Source organism: Bombina bombina, chromosome 1 (assembly GCF_027579735.1).
Source record: "Bombina bombina isolate aBomBom1 chromosome 1, aBomBom1.pri, whole genome shotgun sequence".
In the NCBI taxonomy this organism is placed as follows: Eukaryota; Metazoa; Chordata; class Amphibia; order Anura; family Bombinatoridae; genus Bombina; species Bombina bombina.
The window spans coordinates 1,049,687,589-1,049,706,383 of NC_069499.1; the positions used below are offsets into that span (position 1 = coordinate 1,049,687,589).

The 18,795-nt window shown below is 39.3% G+C and overlaps 2 protein-coding genes across 3 annotated transcripts in view; one reads left to right on the plus strand and one right to left on the minus strand.

Moving 5' to 3' along the window:
• Window positions 1-10,978, plus strand: part of ACOT8 (acyl-CoA thioesterase 8) — an 80,598-nt gene extending 69,620 nt beyond the window's left edge. The window contains exons 5-6 of the mRNA XM_053689463.1: window positions 10,107-10,298; window positions 10,696-10,978. Of these exons, the coding sequence (XP_053545438.1) occupies window positions 10,107-10,298; window positions 10,696-10,814 (311 nt within the window). The 3' untranslated portion in view covers window positions 10,815-10,978. The remainder of the gene's footprint in view (window positions 1-10,106; window positions 10,299-10,695) is intronic.
• A 38-nt stretch (window positions 10,979-11,016) lies between these two features.
• Window positions 11,017-18,795, minus strand: part of SNX21 (sorting nexin family member 21) — a 171,596-nt gene continuing 163,817 nt past the window's right edge. For both annotated transcript variants that reach the window (XM_053689384.1, XM_053689409.1), the window contains one exon: window positions 11,017-11,829. In XM_053689384.1, the coding sequence (XP_053545359.1) occupies window positions 11,155-11,829 (675 nt within the window). In that variant the 3' untranslated portion in view covers window positions 11,017-11,154. The remainder of the gene's footprint in view (window positions 11,830-18,795) is intronic.

Here is an 18,795-nt window from a genome sequence, read left to right on the forward strand (position 1 = left end):
AAGCTCTTCTAGCTAATACAGCTAAATACATGGATCTAACATCAATTTTGATAATATAAAAAATGGCATCACAAATAAAATGATTAGCATGTTGCAGTAAGCTAATAACGCTAGATATGTCAGAATCCAATTCATGTTGCGCTAAATTTTCCAACCAGAAAGTTTATGCAGCCGCAACATCAGCCAAAGAAATAGCAGGTCTGAGAAGATTACCTTTATATAAATAGGCCTTCCTTAGATAAGATTCAAGCTTCCTATCTAAAGGATCCTTAAAGGAAGTGCTATCTTCCATAGGAATAGTGGTATAGTGGTACGTTTAGCAAGAGTAGAAATAGCCCCATCAACTTTGGGGATTTTTTCCCAAAACTCTATAGATTTTGCTGGTAAAGGATACAATTTTTTAAAACCTTGAAGAAGGAATAAAAGAAGTACCTGGCTTATTCCATTCCCTAGAAATCATATCAGAAATAGCCTCAGGAATGGGAAAAACCCCTGGAGAAACCACAGGAGGTTTAAAAACAGCATTTAAACGTTTATTAGATTGAACGTCAATAGGACTGGTTACCTCAATATCCAAAGTAATTAACACTTATTTTAATAAAGAACGCATATATTCTATTTTAAATAAATAAGTAGATTTGTCAGTGTCAATGTCCGAGGAAGGATCTTCTGAATCCGATAGATCCTCATCAGAAGAGCATAAATTATTATGTTGTTGGTCATTTGAAATTTCATCAGCTAAATGAGAAGTTTTAAAAGACCTTTTACGTTTATTAGAAGGTGGAAATGCAGACAAAGCCTTCATAATAGAATCAGAAACAAATGCTTTAAAATTTACAGGTATATTATGCACATTAGAAGTTGAAGGAACTGCAACTGGCAATGTACTATTACTGATGGAAACACTATCTGCATGCAAAAGTTTATCATGACAACTATTACAAATGACATTCGGTGGAATAATTTCTACAATTTTACGACAAATGCACTTAGCTTTGGTAGAACCGATGTCAGGCAGCAATGTTCCAGCAGAAACTTCTGAGGCAGGATCAGATTGGGACATCTTGCACAATGTAAGAGAAAAAACAACATATAAAGCAAAATTATCTATTTCGTTATATGACAGTTTCAGGAATGGGAAAAAATGCAATAGCATAGGCCTCTGATAGCAAAAAGCAAGAGGCAAACATACAAGGGGTATTGAAATAATGAAAAAAATTAACCGGAAATGACACACTCGCGTCACTAATGACGCCGCCGTGTGAAAGGTCTCGGCGTCACGTATGATGCCGGAAATGACTAAGTTGCGTCATAAACGTCTTTTTTCGCGCCAAAAAAATTTTGCGCCAAGAATGACGCAATAAAGTTTAGCATTTGACGCACTCGCGGCCTAATACCCGCAATAGCAAGAAGTAGTCAATTGAAAAAAAGACTAAACCCCAGGTAAGAAATAAATTTCTTAAAATGTTTAAATTCCCCAAATATGAAACTGACAGTCTGCTGAAGGAAATACATGAACCTGACTCATGGCAAATATAAGTACAATACATATATTTAGAACTTTATATAATTGCATAAAGTGCCAAACCATAGCTGAGGTGTCTTAAGTAATAAAAAACATACTTACCAAAAGACACCCATCCACATATAGCAGATAGCCAAACCAGTACTAAAACAGTTATTAGTAGAGGTAATGGTAAATTGAGAGTATATCGTTGATCTGAAAAGGGAGGTAGGAGATGAATCTCTACGACCAATAACAGAGAACCTATGAAATAGACCCCCGTTAGGGAAATCATCGTATTCAAATAAGTGATACTCCCTTCACGTCCCTCTGACATTCGCTGTACTCTGAGAGGAATCGGGCTTCAACAATGCTGAGAAGCGCATATCAACGTAGAAATCTTAGCACAAACTTACTTCACCACCTCCATAGGAGGCAAAGTTTGTAAAACTGAATTGTGGGTGTGGTGAGGGGTGTATTTATAGGCATTTTGAGGTTTGGGAAACTTTGCCCCTCCTGGTAGGATTGCATATCCCATATGTCACTAGCTCATGGACTCTTGCCAATTACATGAAAGAAATAATATTCCCATACTGAGAAATAATAGTAGAAATACAATACAAAAAGTTTCAAATTAAAATTTAGTAATGATGGCAGCAAATAACAGGTTAAATGGTAATAACTGCCTTCACTTGCATTTTCCTTCTTCCCCTTACTTTTACTATTTACTAAATGTTAATCTATTAAAAAATATCTTCTCACATTCTCTCATAAAAATTGTTAGCACAACACTGTTTAATATGAGCACTCCAACAGGAACTGAATACTATTTTCTGAAGGATAACTGAATTTTAAAAAGTTATTTTGTTAATTTCCAGGCACATAACCCTTTTAAAGCACTGGAATAATTTCACGTCATACACGACCCCATTTTTTTTTACTTTCTGCAATTAGTTTTTTTTTGGTGAAAATTTTGCTGCAGGTTATAGTTTTAAATAAAATTCAATTTTAAATTGGGCAGTTAGACTAAAGCACCAGTTCAATTGCAATGTGTTGGTTAACTGGAGGATAAAGTCATTTTTAAAGTTTTATTTTATAGTGCAATAGTTGAAAATTGGATTGTAAATTAGCTGCAGACAAAAGAAATTGTAAAAAATGTCTCTGGAATAAATTAGTTTACTTTTTCTCTTGGTCGAACATAGAAATGTAGTAATAAAAATGTGCATTGCTCATAAGAACACCTAGATTCAGAAAAAAACAGCTTTGCAGACAGGGAAAGGCTAAGTGGTGGATTTGAGCTAGTAAACAATAAATGCACTGCTGCTTCGCAGAGTTACTGCATATTAGACTGTTCTCTTTAAACAGCACTTTGCTCTGGATGCACTGTGATAAGATAAACTTACACAGTGCAGCCAGAGCACACCGCTGTTTGAAGAGAACAGCCAAATGTGAGGCAGCGCTGCAAAGTTAATTCAGTGACAGTTCCTGTATGTGTCCTTTTCTTTCTGCAGACATGTTGCATTTTCTGTGATGGCATCTCAGATCACTGCATGTTCTGCCTTGGGGTACACGACTATTCACGCCTTATCTCCCATTCCTAACACACACAATTAAAGGCATGATGAAATGCATATATAATTCTTTCGATAGCAGTTATAATCTATAATCAATGCTACATTAGATTAGAAACCATATCAGAAGTTTAAGTTTATAATCATTTATAATATCTAAGTACAGTACAGGTAACTAAAACACACTACTCTGTCTTTAATGAAACATATCATAACATTGTAATAGGGCACGCAATCCACATTAGCAAGAGAACAATGAGCACGAATCAATCCTAAACTTCACCTTATTATTAAGGTGATCATAGATTGACCCAACATAACATGCCTGGTAACTGACTACTCTTGTATCCAATCAGTAAGAACCCAACAACCAATCCAAACTAAGAGGTGTGTACACATAAGCCAATACAGGAACGGCGTTTTGCCGGCCCGCGCACCCCCTCTGAGAAAGCATTAGTGAAACGCAGCGTCAGGGGTGTTTGTTTTTATGTTGCTCTCCATTGTATAATAATAGATTAGTAATGTGTTAACTTAAAAATAATCTGGTATCCTTTAATTACAAACATAGCGGCTGGCGATATCTTTGTCTCAAGTTATAGACAGCATACTACTTATAGCAGTTTCTCTATATAAACTAATATGCACCAGCTGTAATAGCGGGGAAGGCAGCTATAAACAGTGTATCAGTTTATTTAACCCGTTGAAAGTTCAGTATATAGCGCACAGAAGATAAATCAATGTTACAACTTTGTTACATTGTTTTAAATGACATACATAATTCAGTATTTAATTATTGTTTCATCTGAGTCTTAGGCCGAATAAGAGACACAGTAGGGTCAGTGTAGACTTACAAGCAGCAAAATATGACTACTGTTTTGAAGCCTGACTATTATCTAGCTCGAGCCAAATATTTATACTAAATGTAAAAGCGCTATCCAACTACTTGGAAAATTACGGTAAAGTATAATTAAATCTATTTCAAATTTTCGTAAAAGCTGCCCGCAATACAGGGAATATAAGCTTACTAACAGCCAATCTCTAGTTATCACCAACGCTCTGTGTGTTATACCATACACTTTATTTGTGTCTATTTCAGCACGCTCAAATACCATTCTGCAAGCAGACATCAAACTTATACTATTTGATTAATACATCTTTATTATAAGTAGACGTCTAACGATTTAGATAATCTCTGGTTATCGTAGCATAAAATTTAAAGGGGAAATACCTCTATAATTGGAACAGACTAATATTAAAATTGTACTCTAATATAAATAAGCTTGATTACCAAACACAAGGTAAATAATAAGTACTAAAGTCTCTAATATCGGAAAGAGAACAACATAAGTCTTTTTAGTTACAAATAAGTAACAATATACAACCAGACACTTTATACAGCAAAAACTTATTATATAATATGAGATCAAACTCATCAAGATACTCAAAGTAAAAGCGGCATATAACAAAAGGCACGCTAACATCCCCATATATACTGGGCACACTAACACACAGAATTAAAGCATACTGAAGGTAATACCTATGAGCCAGGGTCTGAAGAGAAACAGCCTAGGCATAGCCAAGTACATAACTGTATTCAACATAAAGAACCAACTCTATAATCTAATCTTTTAGGGATTATTAATCCAATTTATGGATAAGAATATATAATCAAGGGTCATTACTCCTGCATATTCTAGCAGAAAATCTTCCAGTTGTACTTTACAAACAAGCCAAAAAAATCAGGCTATGATTAACAATAAAGTATAACACACACATACTAATATTTACCAGCATTGGACTAATATTTGATCCCCTAGATACCTGATCACACATAGACTAACATAAGTCAATACATAGGAGAAGTGTTTTTAATATATTGTGGGCAGCAGAACTACATTAATATTTGCTGTCTTTTTATTAAAATTAAAGTTATTTTTTGTCTTTCTGCATTATACCTGAATTGGTCATGACATTAACAGTCCATAGAAGCATATCTTTCTGACACACTCGCCACAAGTGCGCTATGTCTTCCTAGCTATATTAAGGATTTTCGCCAGTCTTCTGCCCTGTTTGTTTGTTTCTTTCTCTGGAAAGCGTAAGGGTCAGAAGGCTATTTCTACTTCTCTTTCCCTCTATTTGAAAAGTATGATTCGTTTTACTTATAAGACTGCTGGACAGTAGCCTCCTGAGAGGTTCACAGCTCATTCCACTAGGGCTGTCTCCTCTTCTTGGGCTTTTAAAAATAAAGCTTCGGTGGAACAGATTTGCAAGGCTGCAACTTGGTCCTCTGCATACTTTTTCCAAATTCTACAAATGTGATACTTTTGCCTTGGCTGAGGCTTCCTTTAGGAGAAGGGTTCTTCAAGCGGTGGTGCCTTCTGTTTAGGTCTGCCTGTCTTATTCTCCCTCCCTATTCATTCCTTGTCCTCTAGTTTTGGTATTGGTTCCCACTAGTAATTGGAATGACGTTGTGGACTCTCCTTGTCTTAGGAAAGAAAACAAAATGTATGCTTACCTGATCATTTCTTTATTTCCGGACCTGGAGAGTACACAACCCCACCCTTAAGAATAGACAGTAATTTTTTACTAAACCTCAGGCACCTCAACACCTTTGTGATATCTTCTTTTTCCATTTCCCTTCTGCTGAATGACTGGTGGTTATGGGCAAGGGGAGTGACACTTAACAGCTTTGCTGTGGTGCTCTTTGCCTCCTCCTGCTGGCAGGAGTAAATATCCCACTAGTAATTGGAATGACGCTGTGGACTCTCCATGTCCAGAAAGAAAGACATTTATCAGGTAAGCATAAATTTTGTTTTTTTCTGTGTACTAATAAGATTATTAATTTGATCTTTGTTTTTTAAATAAACTCCCCAATAAAATAATTTATAGTATCACCCTGCCACACTCCCATGCTTGTTTACTCTGCTTTTCTACTTCTTAAACTAAATGGTAAGTGAGTTTGAATTCTTGGTTAAAGGGAAAACCCACATTTTTTTCTTTCGTGATTCTGATAGAGCATGCAATTTTAAGCAACTTTCTGATTTACTCCTATTATCAATTGTTCTTCGTTCTCTTGCTATCTTTATTTGAAAAAGGCATCTAAGCCCTTTTTTTGTTCAGGACTCTGGACGGCACTTTTTTATTGGTGGATGAATTTATCCACCAATCAGCAAGAACAAGCCAGGTTGTTCACCAAAAATGGGTCGGCATCTAAACTTACATTCTTGCATTTCAAATAAAGATACCAAGAGAATAAATAAAATTTGATAATAGGAGTAAATTAGAAAGTTGCTTAAAATGTCATGCTCTATCTGAATCACGAAAGAAAAAAATTGGGTTCAGTCCCTTTAAGTCCATATAGATTCTTCTGAGCCCCATGACACAGCCCTAGAAGTAACTTAACAAATATGCCCTTGCACAAACAGAAGCCTGAGTACTGGATAATGTACATATCCCATGTGATTGTGGAAATAAGGACCTTATAGTAATAAATATGCTGTTGCGAGAATGAGTGAATTTATATATATATATTCCAGCCAATCGGAAGCCATTGTGCCCCCACCATTTACTTAAAGGGATATGAAACCCACATTTTTTTCTTTCATGATTCAGATAGAGCATGCAATTTTAAGCAACTTTCTAATTTACTCCGGTTATCAATTTTTGTTCGTTCTCTTGGTATCTATTTGAAAAGCAGGAATGGAAGCTTAGGAGCCAAACCATTTTTGGTTCAGAACCCTGGGTATCACTTGCTAATTGGTGGCTAAATGTAGCTAGCCAGGGTGCTGAACAAAAAATGGGCCGGCTCCTAAGCTTACATTCCTGCCTTTTCAAATAGAGATACAAAGAGAACGAAGATTTTTTTTATAGGAGTAAATTAGAAAGTTGCTTTAAATTGCATGCTCTATCTAAATAATGGAAGAAAAAAATTAGGTTTCATATCACTCAAGTGGCTTGTTACTGCAGCCAATAGAAAAGGTTTGCACATACTTAGCTTGACCCTTCTCTTCATCCTGTGATGAGTGGATGGAGCCATATCACTGGTGATTAACCACAGAACCATTTGACATGCTTTTTTTTTTTGCTCATGAGCAAGCTATCAAGGGGGGAAGGGTGTTTATTTAGGGGGAAACCCACTTTATAAAAGGTGTGCCTCATATTGCAGAATAATGTAAAAACAATGACATTTAATTTCCCTTTAAGGAAAACCTATTTAAATGAAAACTTGCAGGACGTACTTGGTTGATACCATTGTATCAATATTTATTGGCTGATAAGGACAACTTGTAGCTTGTGAAAGAAAAGGCTGTTCAGAAAATGCTAGTTTATTCAGGACAGGAACATCTTCTTTTTTCTCTTCAATAAAATGAATGTTGTGAAATGCTCTCTTGTAGATGGAACAAAGAGAATAAATAGTATGTCCCTTTCATATTTCATATGTACAACGAAGGAAAACAGAATTTATGCTTACCTGATAAATTACTTTCTCCAACGGTGTGTCCGGTCCACGGCGTCATCCTTACTTGTGGGAATATCTCTTCCCCAACAGGAAATGGCAAAGAGTCCCAGCAAAGCTGGCCATATAGTCCCTCCTAGGCTTCGCCCACCCCAGTCATTCGACCGACGGACAGGAAGAAAAATATAGGAGAAACCATATGGTACCGTGGTGACTGTAGTTAGAGAAAATAATTCATCAGACCTGATTAAAAAACCAGGGCGGGCCGTGGACCGGACACACCGTTGGAGAAAGTAATTTATCAGGTAAGCATAAATTCTGTTTTCTCCAACATTGGTGTGTCAGGTCCACGGCGTCATCCTTACTTGTGGGAACCAATACCAAAGCTTTAGGACACGGATGAAGGGAGGGAGCAAATCAGGTTACCTAAACGGAAGGCACCACGGCTTGTAAAACCTTTCTCCAAAAAATAGCCTCCGAAGAAGCAAAAGTATCAAATTTGTAAAATTTGGCAAAAGTGTGCAGTGAAGACCAAGTCGCTGCCTTACATATCTGGTCAACAGAAGCCTCGTTCTTGAAGGCCCATGTGGAAGCCACAGCCCTAAGGAGTGAGCTGTGATTCTTTCAGGAGGCTGCCGTCCGGCAGTCTCGTAAGCCAATCGGATGATGCTTTTAAGCCAAAAGGAAAGAGAGGTAGAAGTCGCTTTTTGACCTCTCCTTTTACCAGAATAAACAACAAACAAAGAAGATGTTTGTCTGAAATCCTTTGTAGCCTCTAAATAGAATTTTAGAGCACGGACTACGTCCAAATTGTGTAACAAACGTTCCTTCTTTGAAACTGGATTTGGACATAAAGAAGGTACAACTATCTCCTGGTTAATATTCTTGTTAGAAACAACCTTTGGAAGAAAACCAGGCTTAGTACGCAAAACCACCTTATCTGCATGGAACACCAGATAAGGCGGAGAACACTGCAAAGCAGATAACTCTGAAACTCTTCTAGCAGAAGAAATAGCAACCAAAAACAAAACTTTCCAAGATAGTAACTTAAGATCTATGGAATGTAAAGGTTCAAACGGAACCCCTTGAAGAACTGAAAGAACTAGATTTAGACTCCAGGGAGGAGTCAAAGGTCTGTAAACAGGCTTGATCCTAACCAGAGCCTGAACAAATGTTTGAACATCTGGCACAGCTGCCAGTCTTTTGCGTAGTAAGACAGATAAAGCAGAGATCTGTCCTTTTAGAGAACTTGCAGATAATCCTTTCTCCAAACCTTCTTGTAGAAAGGAGAGAATCTTAGGAATTTTTATCTTATTCCATGGGAATCCTTTGGATTCACACCAACAGATATATCTTTTCCATATTTTATAGAACATAGCTTATCCGAAGGCACAGACATGTTAAACAGGCTTAAACTTGTCAATAAAGCACAAAAACCGTTTTAAAACAAAACCGTTACTGTCTCTTTAAATTTTAAACAGAAACACTTTATTACTGAATATGTGAAAAAGTATGAAGGAATTGTTCAAAAATTACCAAAATTTCACCACAGTGTCTTAAAGCATTAAGAGTATTGCACACCAATTTTCAGAGCTTTAACCCTTAAAATAACGGAACCGTTTACAAATTTAACCCCTATACAGTCCCAGCTACAGCCTTTGCTGTGACACAACCAACCTTCTAGAAACTTTTCCAGCTACTTTCAGATCCTCACACATGCATCTGCATGTCTTGCTCTCAAAAACAACTGCGCAGTAATGGCGCGAAAATGAGGCTCAGCCTACAACTGGGAAGGTCCTCCCTGACTGGAAAAGGTGTCTAACATAGTGCCTGCCGTTAAAAAACGTTCCCCAAGTTTATAAATGTGAATTATCAGCATAAACATGTATAAAATGTCCAAATAAAGCAATCGATTTAGCCCATAAAAGTGTCTACCAGTTTTATAGCCCATATTAAGCCCTTTATTCTGTTTGAGACTAAGAAAATGGCTTACCGGTCCCCATGAGGGGAAATGACAGCCTTCCAGCATTACACAGTCTTGTTCGAAATATGGCTAGTCATACCTTAAGCAGAAAAGTCTGCTAACTGTTTCCCCCAACTGAAGTTACTTCATCTCAACAGTCCTATGTGGAAACAGCAATCGATTTTAGTAACTGTCTGCTAAAATCATCTTCCTCTCACAAACAGAAATCTTCATCCTTTTCTGTTTCAGAGTAAATAGTACATACCAGCACTATTTTAAAATAACAAACACTTGATAGAAGAATAAAAAACTACATTTAAACACCAAAAACTCTTAACCATCTCCGTGGAGATGTTGCCTGTGCAACGGCAAAGAGAATGACTGGGGTGGGCAGAGCCTAGGAGGGACTATATGGCCAGCTTTGCTGGGACTCTTTGCCATTTCCTGTTGGGGAAGAGATATTCCCACAAGTAAGGATGACGCCGTGGACCGGACACACCAATGTTGGAGAAAGAAAGATTTAAGTGCTAACAAAGTAATAATTGTACAATGACAAAATACAAGAGTCTAAGCATTCCCTGTTTTTTTTTCTCCATATATCTGTGTCTTTAGGTCCAGGCGACATGAGATTGCACTGTTGTGTAGCTGCCTATATTTCAGATTATTCCTTCCTCGGAACAGCATTGCTTCCCCATCTGCAGCTACGCACTCGATTCATGGCATCTCTCGATCATTCCATGTGGTTTCATGCACCATTTAGGGCTGACGAATGGATGCTGTATGAGTGCGAGAGCCACTGGGCTGGTGAGTTAGATTAAGCTCAGATGTGTTAAATTGGAGTAGAGAATGTCTAGTTTAGTAGAAGTGTGTGTAAGTTATATTGGTCCCTAATACTATTGTTATAGTAGAAAGTAAAGGATACCATGAGTCTGTGTATGTCAAGAGGGAGAATAGAATTGCAGTTCTTTGTCACAGACATTAAGGGGACTTCATAGTGTCATATAACTAAATTACTCTAATGGCTAAGGAAGAAATGGCAATATTAATAAAATAGAAAGTGGGAATATGATGATTGTGCCACTATAAAATTACATTTATAGTGTTGAAGGTTAGCTGGAGGTGAAGATTAGTGGTGAGGTTAAGGATGGATTGATTTTGGTATTTTCAGTTAGGTTGCAACTCTCCGTTTTTGTGTACACAGGGAATTGTCGTGGCTTGGTGCATGGACGTTTGTGGCGAAGGGATGGAGTCCTGGCTGTAACATGTGCACAGGAAGGTGTTATCCGGGTGCAACAGGATCCTCCTCGGAGCAAGCTTTGAGCACAATCAACATGATCTCCTTACGCTGTGCTAAAAAGGACTAAGTAATTAGATGCTGCAATTATGATTGATACAGTGTATAATGGACTGCAGTAATTGGCATGAAGTTTAATTCAGCTTGTAAATAATCAATTATTAATTAAACAAAGAATATTTTCTAACAATTACTTCTTCCCAGACAATAGGGTCATACCAAGAGAGGTTTCAATACAAAAAGATGTTTTTTAATTTTAAAACAACAAAATACAAGTGTACATACAGTATAAAAAAGTAAAGTATGATTAAATTAGTGCAGTGTAGAATAAATGTTGTTACTAGAGTCTTTAATATGACCCTTTGATTAATCGATAGTTTCTCGATTAAGAATATCCTTCAAACTGAGTGAATTGGTTATATTGCTTCCGTCTGCCTGCAGCTTCTGTAGTGTAGTCTCAGAGTCTCGCTTATCTCTCCCAACTCTCCATGAGAGCTGAATGTGTGCTAGTAGGAAGGGCACCAGAAATGGACTGTCCTGTGCTTCCTGTAATAGAGATACTGCTCTTTCGCTGCAATCCTGAGCTTCCACAAGTTCATCCATTTCCTGATGACAAACTACCAATCCTGCTAATACTAGAAATCTGTGAGTAGAAGGTGTTGCTGGGCACAACTTTTCTTGCAAATGCCAGATGTTAATCCAGACAGGCAGTGCCAGTTTGTAGAGGCTGTTGCAGGTAAGATGTTGTGCTCTCTGAATGTCTTTCAGATAAAAGAAACAAAGAAAAGTAGGGCAGCTGAGCAGGGCAGGCAGTGAGGACACATGACTGAGGAACTGTTCAAATGCACGGCTGCGCTTAGCTATCGTCTCGGCAGTGAAGTTCTTGCGCAGTCGCTTGCGAGGGAAAGAGACGTCTCTCATTTCTTTGGGGTAGAGTGCACGAAGCTTTCTTCTCAAGCACTCAAGATCAGAGTATCTACAGGAGATGGAGGCAGGAGATGAGTCATACTGCCCTGATTGCATGATGAAGATGGTGTATACCTAGTTCATAAACAAGAAGTTATCAAAGAGAAAGCATAGGTTTTAAAATCACAACAGCTGGATGTGAGCAAAATTGTGCATGTTTCTTTGAAGTGTGTGAATATGATTTGCCAATGGCTACAGATAGTGTGTCAGTGCATACATGCTTATAATCAATTAGTTGTGACGTGTTTGTTAATTTTAATTAAAGGGACACTGAACTCAAATTTTTTATTTTGTGATTCAGATAGAGCATGCAATTTCAAGCAACTTTCTAATTTACTCCTATTAGCAACTGTTCTTCATTCTCTTGGTATCTTTATTTGAAAAGCAAGAATGTAAGTTTAGATGCCGGACCATTTTTGGTGAACAACCTGGGTTGTTCTTGCTGATTGGTGGATAAATTCATCCACCAATAAACAAGTGCTTTCCAGGGCTCTGGACTTATTTTTTTCAAATAAATATTGCAAGAGAACGAAGAACAATTGATAACAGGAGTAAATGATAATGTTGCTTAAAATTGTATCACAAAAGAAATAATTTGGGTTCAGTATCCCTTTAAGTTACTACTGTTTTGCTTCTGGGCCATTTTCATGTGAGTTTTTTTTAGTTGTTTGGTCTGCATTTACTCATACATTTTAACTTTTTTTCTGTGAGGTCCCCACTGAAATTATACTTTTTTTCTCTGGCAGAAGTCCAAGCAATTTTAGAAAATTACTTTAGTTTACAGAAATATAGTATGAGAAAATGCCACCATGTTAAATGCAAAAAAAATGTATATATTAAATAGCAGCATTGGGACTATTTCCTAAATATTTAAAATATACATTTTATTGTCCCACATCAGTTCACCCTCACAAAACCACAACATTTATGATTTTATACTTTATGGTTCAATTAAACCTAACAATTGAAAATCAGAAAAGAGAACAATTATTATTTTTGTCACTGTACACCATATTGCAATTCCTGCAGTAAATGAGTAGGTATAAAATATTTAACCATACAAATATTACACATTTTAAATTTCACAAAAATCATCCACCCATTTTCTTTCATAAGATGATGTCCATAGCATGTGGACTAGATTTCCCGCTACCAAAAGGTCAAGAACAGAGCTTTTAATCCCTCCCACCTCCTCTCCCCACTCAGTTTGTTCTTGGCCTCAGAGGAGAGAGGTGCTCTGCAAATCAATAATTTATTGGGAGCTCAGACCTGACTTGAGACCCAGTACCCATCTTCACTCAGAGAAGACTTCAGGATAATTTCTCCAACATTCTTAGAGAAGCAGGAGTAAAGGAATACCTCAGTTATGGTATGTCAGTACCCTCATGGGGGGGGGGGTATATCCAAAAGTATTCCTCTGCAGTAGATTTAATTTCACTGGATGGGCTCTCTAATGGATCAGTATTCTGGGAGGAAGGCCTCAGGAAGCTGGTAAGACACTAGAGGGGTGCTGCAGTCCAGGTAAGTGACTTAGACACTACACAGCCCAGGAACTATCCCTAGTACTCTCCTTATGTTAGTACTACATAGTTGGGGGTTCACAGCCTTTACCTATGTGTTTTAACATCAACATTTCCAGAATTCAGACTCAAAAATATTTCATTCCCTGTATACTGATTGGCAGCTCACACTACATTTTTAGCTTGAGATCCTTTATTTATCTTGTTAAGTGTATCCAGTCCACGGATCATCCATTACTTATGGGATATTCTCCTTCCCAACAGGAAGTTGCAAGAGGATCACCCACAGCAGAGCTGTTAAAAAGCTCCTCCCCTCACTGTCATATCCAGTCAGTCATTCTCTTGCAACTCTCAACAAAGATGGAGGTCGTAAGAGGACTGTGGTGTTTTATACTTAATTTATTTCTTCAATCAAAAGTTTGTTATTTTTAAATGGTACCGGAGTTTACTGTTTATCTCAGGCAGTATTTAGAAGAAGAATCTGCCTGCGTTTTCTATGATCTTAGCAGAAGTAACTAAGATCCTTTGCTGTTCTCACATATTCTGAGGAGTGAGGTAACTTCAGAGGGGGAATAGCGTGCACGTTTTCCTGCAATCAGGTATGTGCAGTTAAATTATTTTTCTAGGGAATAGAATTTGCTAGAAAATGCTGCTGATACCGAAGTAATGTAAGTAAAGCCTTAAATGCAGTGATAGCGACTGGTATCAGGCTTATTAATAGAGAAACATACTCTTATAAAAGTGTATTTTAAAACGTTTGCTGGCATGTTTAATCGTTTTTTATATATGTTTGGTGATAAAACTTCTTGGGGCCTAGTTTTTTCCACATGGCTGGCTTGAATTATGCCTAGAAACAGTTCCTGGAGGCTTTCCACTGTTGTAATATGAGTGGGAGGGGCCTATTTTAGCGCTTTTTTGCGCAGAAAAAATTACAGACACAGACATCCAGCTTCTTCCTGCATGATATAGGATTTCTCTGAAGGGCTCAAAAGGCTTCAAAAGTCGTATTGAGGGAGGTAAAAAGCCACAGTAGAGCTGTGGCAGTTGTTGTGACTGTTTAAAAAACGTTTTTGTCATTTGTTATTCCGTTTTTGGTATTAAGGGGTTAATCATCCATTTGCAAGTGGGTGCAATGCTCTGCTAACTTGTTACATACACTGTAAAAATTTTGTTAGTGTAACTGCCTTTTTTCACTGTTATTTCAAATTTTGACAAAATTTGTGTTTCTTAAAGGCGCAGTAGCGTTTTTTATATTGCTTGTAAACTTGTTTTAAAGTGTTTTCCAAGCTTGCTAGTCTCATTGCTAGTCTGTTTAAACATGTCTGATACAGAGGAACCTACTTGTTCAATATGTTTGAAATCCATGGTGGAGCCCCATAGGAGAATGTGTACTAAATGTATTGATTTCACCTTAAACAGTAAAGATCAGTCTTTATCTATAAAAGAATTATCACCAGAGGGTTCTGTCGAGGGGGAAGTTATGCAGACTAACTCTCCCCACGTGTCAGACCCTTCGCCTCCCGCTCAGGGGACGCACGCTAATATGGCGCCAATTACATCAGGGACGCCCATAGCGATTACCTTGCAGGACATGGCTGCAATCATGAATAATACCCTGTTAGAAGTATTATCTAGATTGCCTGAATTAAGAGGCAAGCACGATAGCTCTGGGGTTAGGAGAGATACAGAGCGCGCAAATGCTGTTAGAGCCATGTCTGATACTGCGTCACAGTATGCAGAACATGAGGACGGAGAGCTTCAGTCTGTGGGTGACATCTCTGACTCGGGGAAACCTGATTCAGAGATTTCTAATTTTAAATTTAAGCTTGAGAACCTCCGTGTATTGCTTGGGGAGGTATTAGCTGCTCTGAATGACTGTAACACAGTTGCAATTCCAGAGAAATTGTGTAGGCTGGATAGATACTATGCTGTGCCGGTGTGTACTGACGTTTTTCCTATGCCTAAAAGGCTTACAGAAATTATTAGCAAGGAGTGGGATAGACCCGGTGTGCCCTTTTCCCCACCTCCTATATTTAGAAAAATGTTTCCAATAGACGCCACTACACGGGACTTATGGCAGACGGTCCCTAAGGTGGAGGGAGCAGTTTCTACTTTAGCAAAGCGTACCACTATCCCGGTTGAGGACAGTTGTGCTTTTTCAGATCCAATGGATAAAAAATTGGAGGGTTACCTTAAGAAAATGTTTATTCAACAAGGTTTTATTTTACAGCCCCTTGCATGCATTGCGCCTGTCACTGCTGCGGCGGCATTCTGGTTTGAGGCCCTGGAAGAGGCCATCCAGACAGCTCCATTGAATGAAATTATTGACAAGCTTAGAACGCTTAAGCTAGCTAACTCATTTGTTTCTGATGCCATTGTTCATTTGACTAAACTAACGGCTAAGAATTCCGGATTCGCCATCCAGGCGCGTAGGGCGCTATGGCTTAAATCCTTGTCAGCTGACGTGACTTCAAAGTCTAAATTACTCAACATTCCTTTCAAGGGGCAGACCTTATTCGGGCCTGGCTTGAAGGAAATTATTGCTGACATTACTGGAGGCAAGGGTCATACCCTTCCTCAGGACAGGGCCAAATCAAAGGCCAAAAGTCTAATTTTCGTGCCTTTCGAAATTTCAAGGCAGGAGCAGCATCAACTTCCTCCGCTTCAAAACAAAAGGGAACTGTTGCTCATTCCAGACAGGCCTGGAAACCTAACCAGTCCTGGAACAAGGGCAAGCAGGCCAGAAAGCCTGCTGCTTCCCCCAAGACAGCATGAAGGAACGGCCCCCTATCCGGAAACGGATCTAGTGGGGGGCAGACTTTCTCTCTTCGCCCAGGCGTGGGCAAGAGATGTTCAGGATCCCTGGGCGTAGGAGATCATATCTCAGGGATATCTTCTGGACTTCAAAGCTTCTCCTCCACAAGGGAGATTTCATCTTTCAAGGTTATCAGCAAACCAGATAAAGAAAGAGGCATTCCTAAGCTGTGTGCAAGACCTCCTAGTAATGGGAGTGATCCATCCAGTTCCGCAGACGGAACAAGGACAGGGATTTTATTCAAATCTGTTTGTGGTTCCCAAGAAAGAGGGAACCTTTAGACCAATCTTGGATCTAAAGATCTTAAACAAATTCCTAAGAGTTCCATCATTCAAAATGGAAACTATTCGGACCATCCTACCCATGATCCAAGAGGGTCAGTACATGACCACAGTGGACTTAAAGGATGCCTACCTTCACATACCGATTCACAAAGATCATCATCGGTTTCTAAGGTTTGCCTTTCTAGACAGGCATTACCAATTTGTAGCTCTTACCTTCGGGTTGGCCACTGCCCCGAGAATTTTTACAAAGGTTCTGGGCTCACTTCTGGCGGTTCTAAGACCGCGAGGCATAGCGGTGGCTCCGTATCTAGACGACATCCTGATACAGGCGTCAAACTTTCAAATTGCCAAGTCTCATACAGAGATAGTTCTGGCATTTCTGAGGTCGCATGGGTGGAAAGTGAACGTGGAAAAGAGTTCTCTATCACCACTCACAAGAGTCTCCTTCCTAGGGACTCATAGATTCTGTAGAGATGAAAATTTACCTGACGGAGTCCAGGTTATCAAAACTTCTAAATGCTTGCCGTGTCCTTCATTCCATTCCACGCCCGTCAGTGGCTCAGTGCATGGAAGTAATCGGCTTAATTGTAGCGGCAATGGACATAGTGCCATTTGCGCGCCTGCATCTCAGACCGCTGCAATTATGCATGCTAAGTCAGTGGAATGGGGATTACTCAGATTTGTCCCCTCTACTAAATCTGGATCAAGAGACCAGAGATTCTCTTCTCTGGTGGCTTTCTCGGGTCCATCTGGCCAAGGGTATGACCTTTCGCAGGCCAGATTGGACGATTGTAACAACAGATGCCAGCCTTCTAGGTTGGGGTGCAGTCTGGAACTCCCTGAAGGCTCAGGGATCATGGACTCAGGAGGAGAAACTCCTCCCAATAAATATTCTGGAGTTAAGAGCAATATTCAATGCTCTTCTAGCTTGGCCTCAGCAACACTGAGGTTCATCAGATTTCAGTCGGACAACATCACGACTGTGGCTTACATCAACCATCAAGGGGGAACCAGGAGTTCCCTAGCGATGTTAGAAGTCTCAAAGATAATTCGCTGGGCAGAGTCTCACTCTTGCCACCTGTCAGCAATCCACTTCCTCAGACTTTTCATCCGGGGGAGTGGGAACTCCATCCGGAGGTGTTTGCTCAACTGGTCCATCGTTGGGGCAAACCAGAACTGGATCTCATGGCGTCTCGCCAGAACGCCAAGCTTCCTTGTTACGGATCCAGGTCCAGGGACCCGGGAGCAACGCTGATAGATTCTCTAGCAGCTCCTTGGTTCTTCAACCTGGCCTATGTGTTTCCACCGTTTCCTCTGCTCCCTCGACTGATTGCCAAAATCAAACAGGAGAGAGCATCAGTGATTCTGATAGCGCCTGCGTGGCCACGCAGGACCTGGTATGCAGACCTAGTGGACATGTCATCCTTTCCACCATGGACTCTGCCTCTGAGACAAGACCTTCTAATACAAGGTCCTTTCAATCATCCGAATCTACTTTCTCTGAGACTAACTGCATGGAGATTGAACGCTTGATTCTATCAAGGCGTGGCTTCTCAGAGTCAGTCATTGATACCTTAATACAGGCTCGGAAGCCTGTCACCAGGAAAATCTACCATAATATATGGCGTAAATATCTTTATTGGTGTGAATCCAAGAGTTACTCATGGAGTAAGGTTAGGATTCCTAGGATATTGTCCTTTCTCCAAGAGGGTTTGGACAAAGGCTTATCAGCTAGTTCTTTAAAAGGACAGATCTCTGCTCTGTCTATTCTTTTGCACAAGCGTCAGGCTTTGGTTAGGATTAAGCCTGTGTTTAAAACTGTTGCTCCCCCGTGGAGCTTAAACTTGGTTCTTAAAGTTTTTCAGGGAGTTCCATTTGAACCCCTTCATTCCATTGATATTAAACTTTTATCTTGGAAAGTTCTGTTTTTGAAGGCTATTTCCTCGGCTCGAAGAGTCTCTGCGTTATCTGCCTTACATTGTGATTCTCCTTATCTGATTTTTCATTCAGACAAGGTAGTTCTGCGTACCAAACCTGGGTTTTTACCTAAGGTGGTTTCTAACAGGAATATCAATCAAGAGATTGTTGTTCCATCATTGTGTCCTAATCCTTCTTCAAAGAAGGAACGTCTTTTGCATAATCTGGACGTAGTCCGTGCCTTGAAGTTTTACTTACAGGCTACTAAAGATTTTCGTCAAACATCTGCCCTGTTTGTCGTTTACTCTGGACAGAGGAGAGGTCAAAAAGCTTCGACAACCTCTCTCTCCTTTTGGCTTTGGAGCATAATACGCTTAGCCTATGAGACTGCTGGACAGCAGCCCCCTGAAAGGATTACAGCTCATTCTACTTAAGGCAGGTCTAAATTTTAGTCACCACTGCACCCTATGGTTTCTCCTTTCTCGTCTTGTTTCGGTCGAATGAC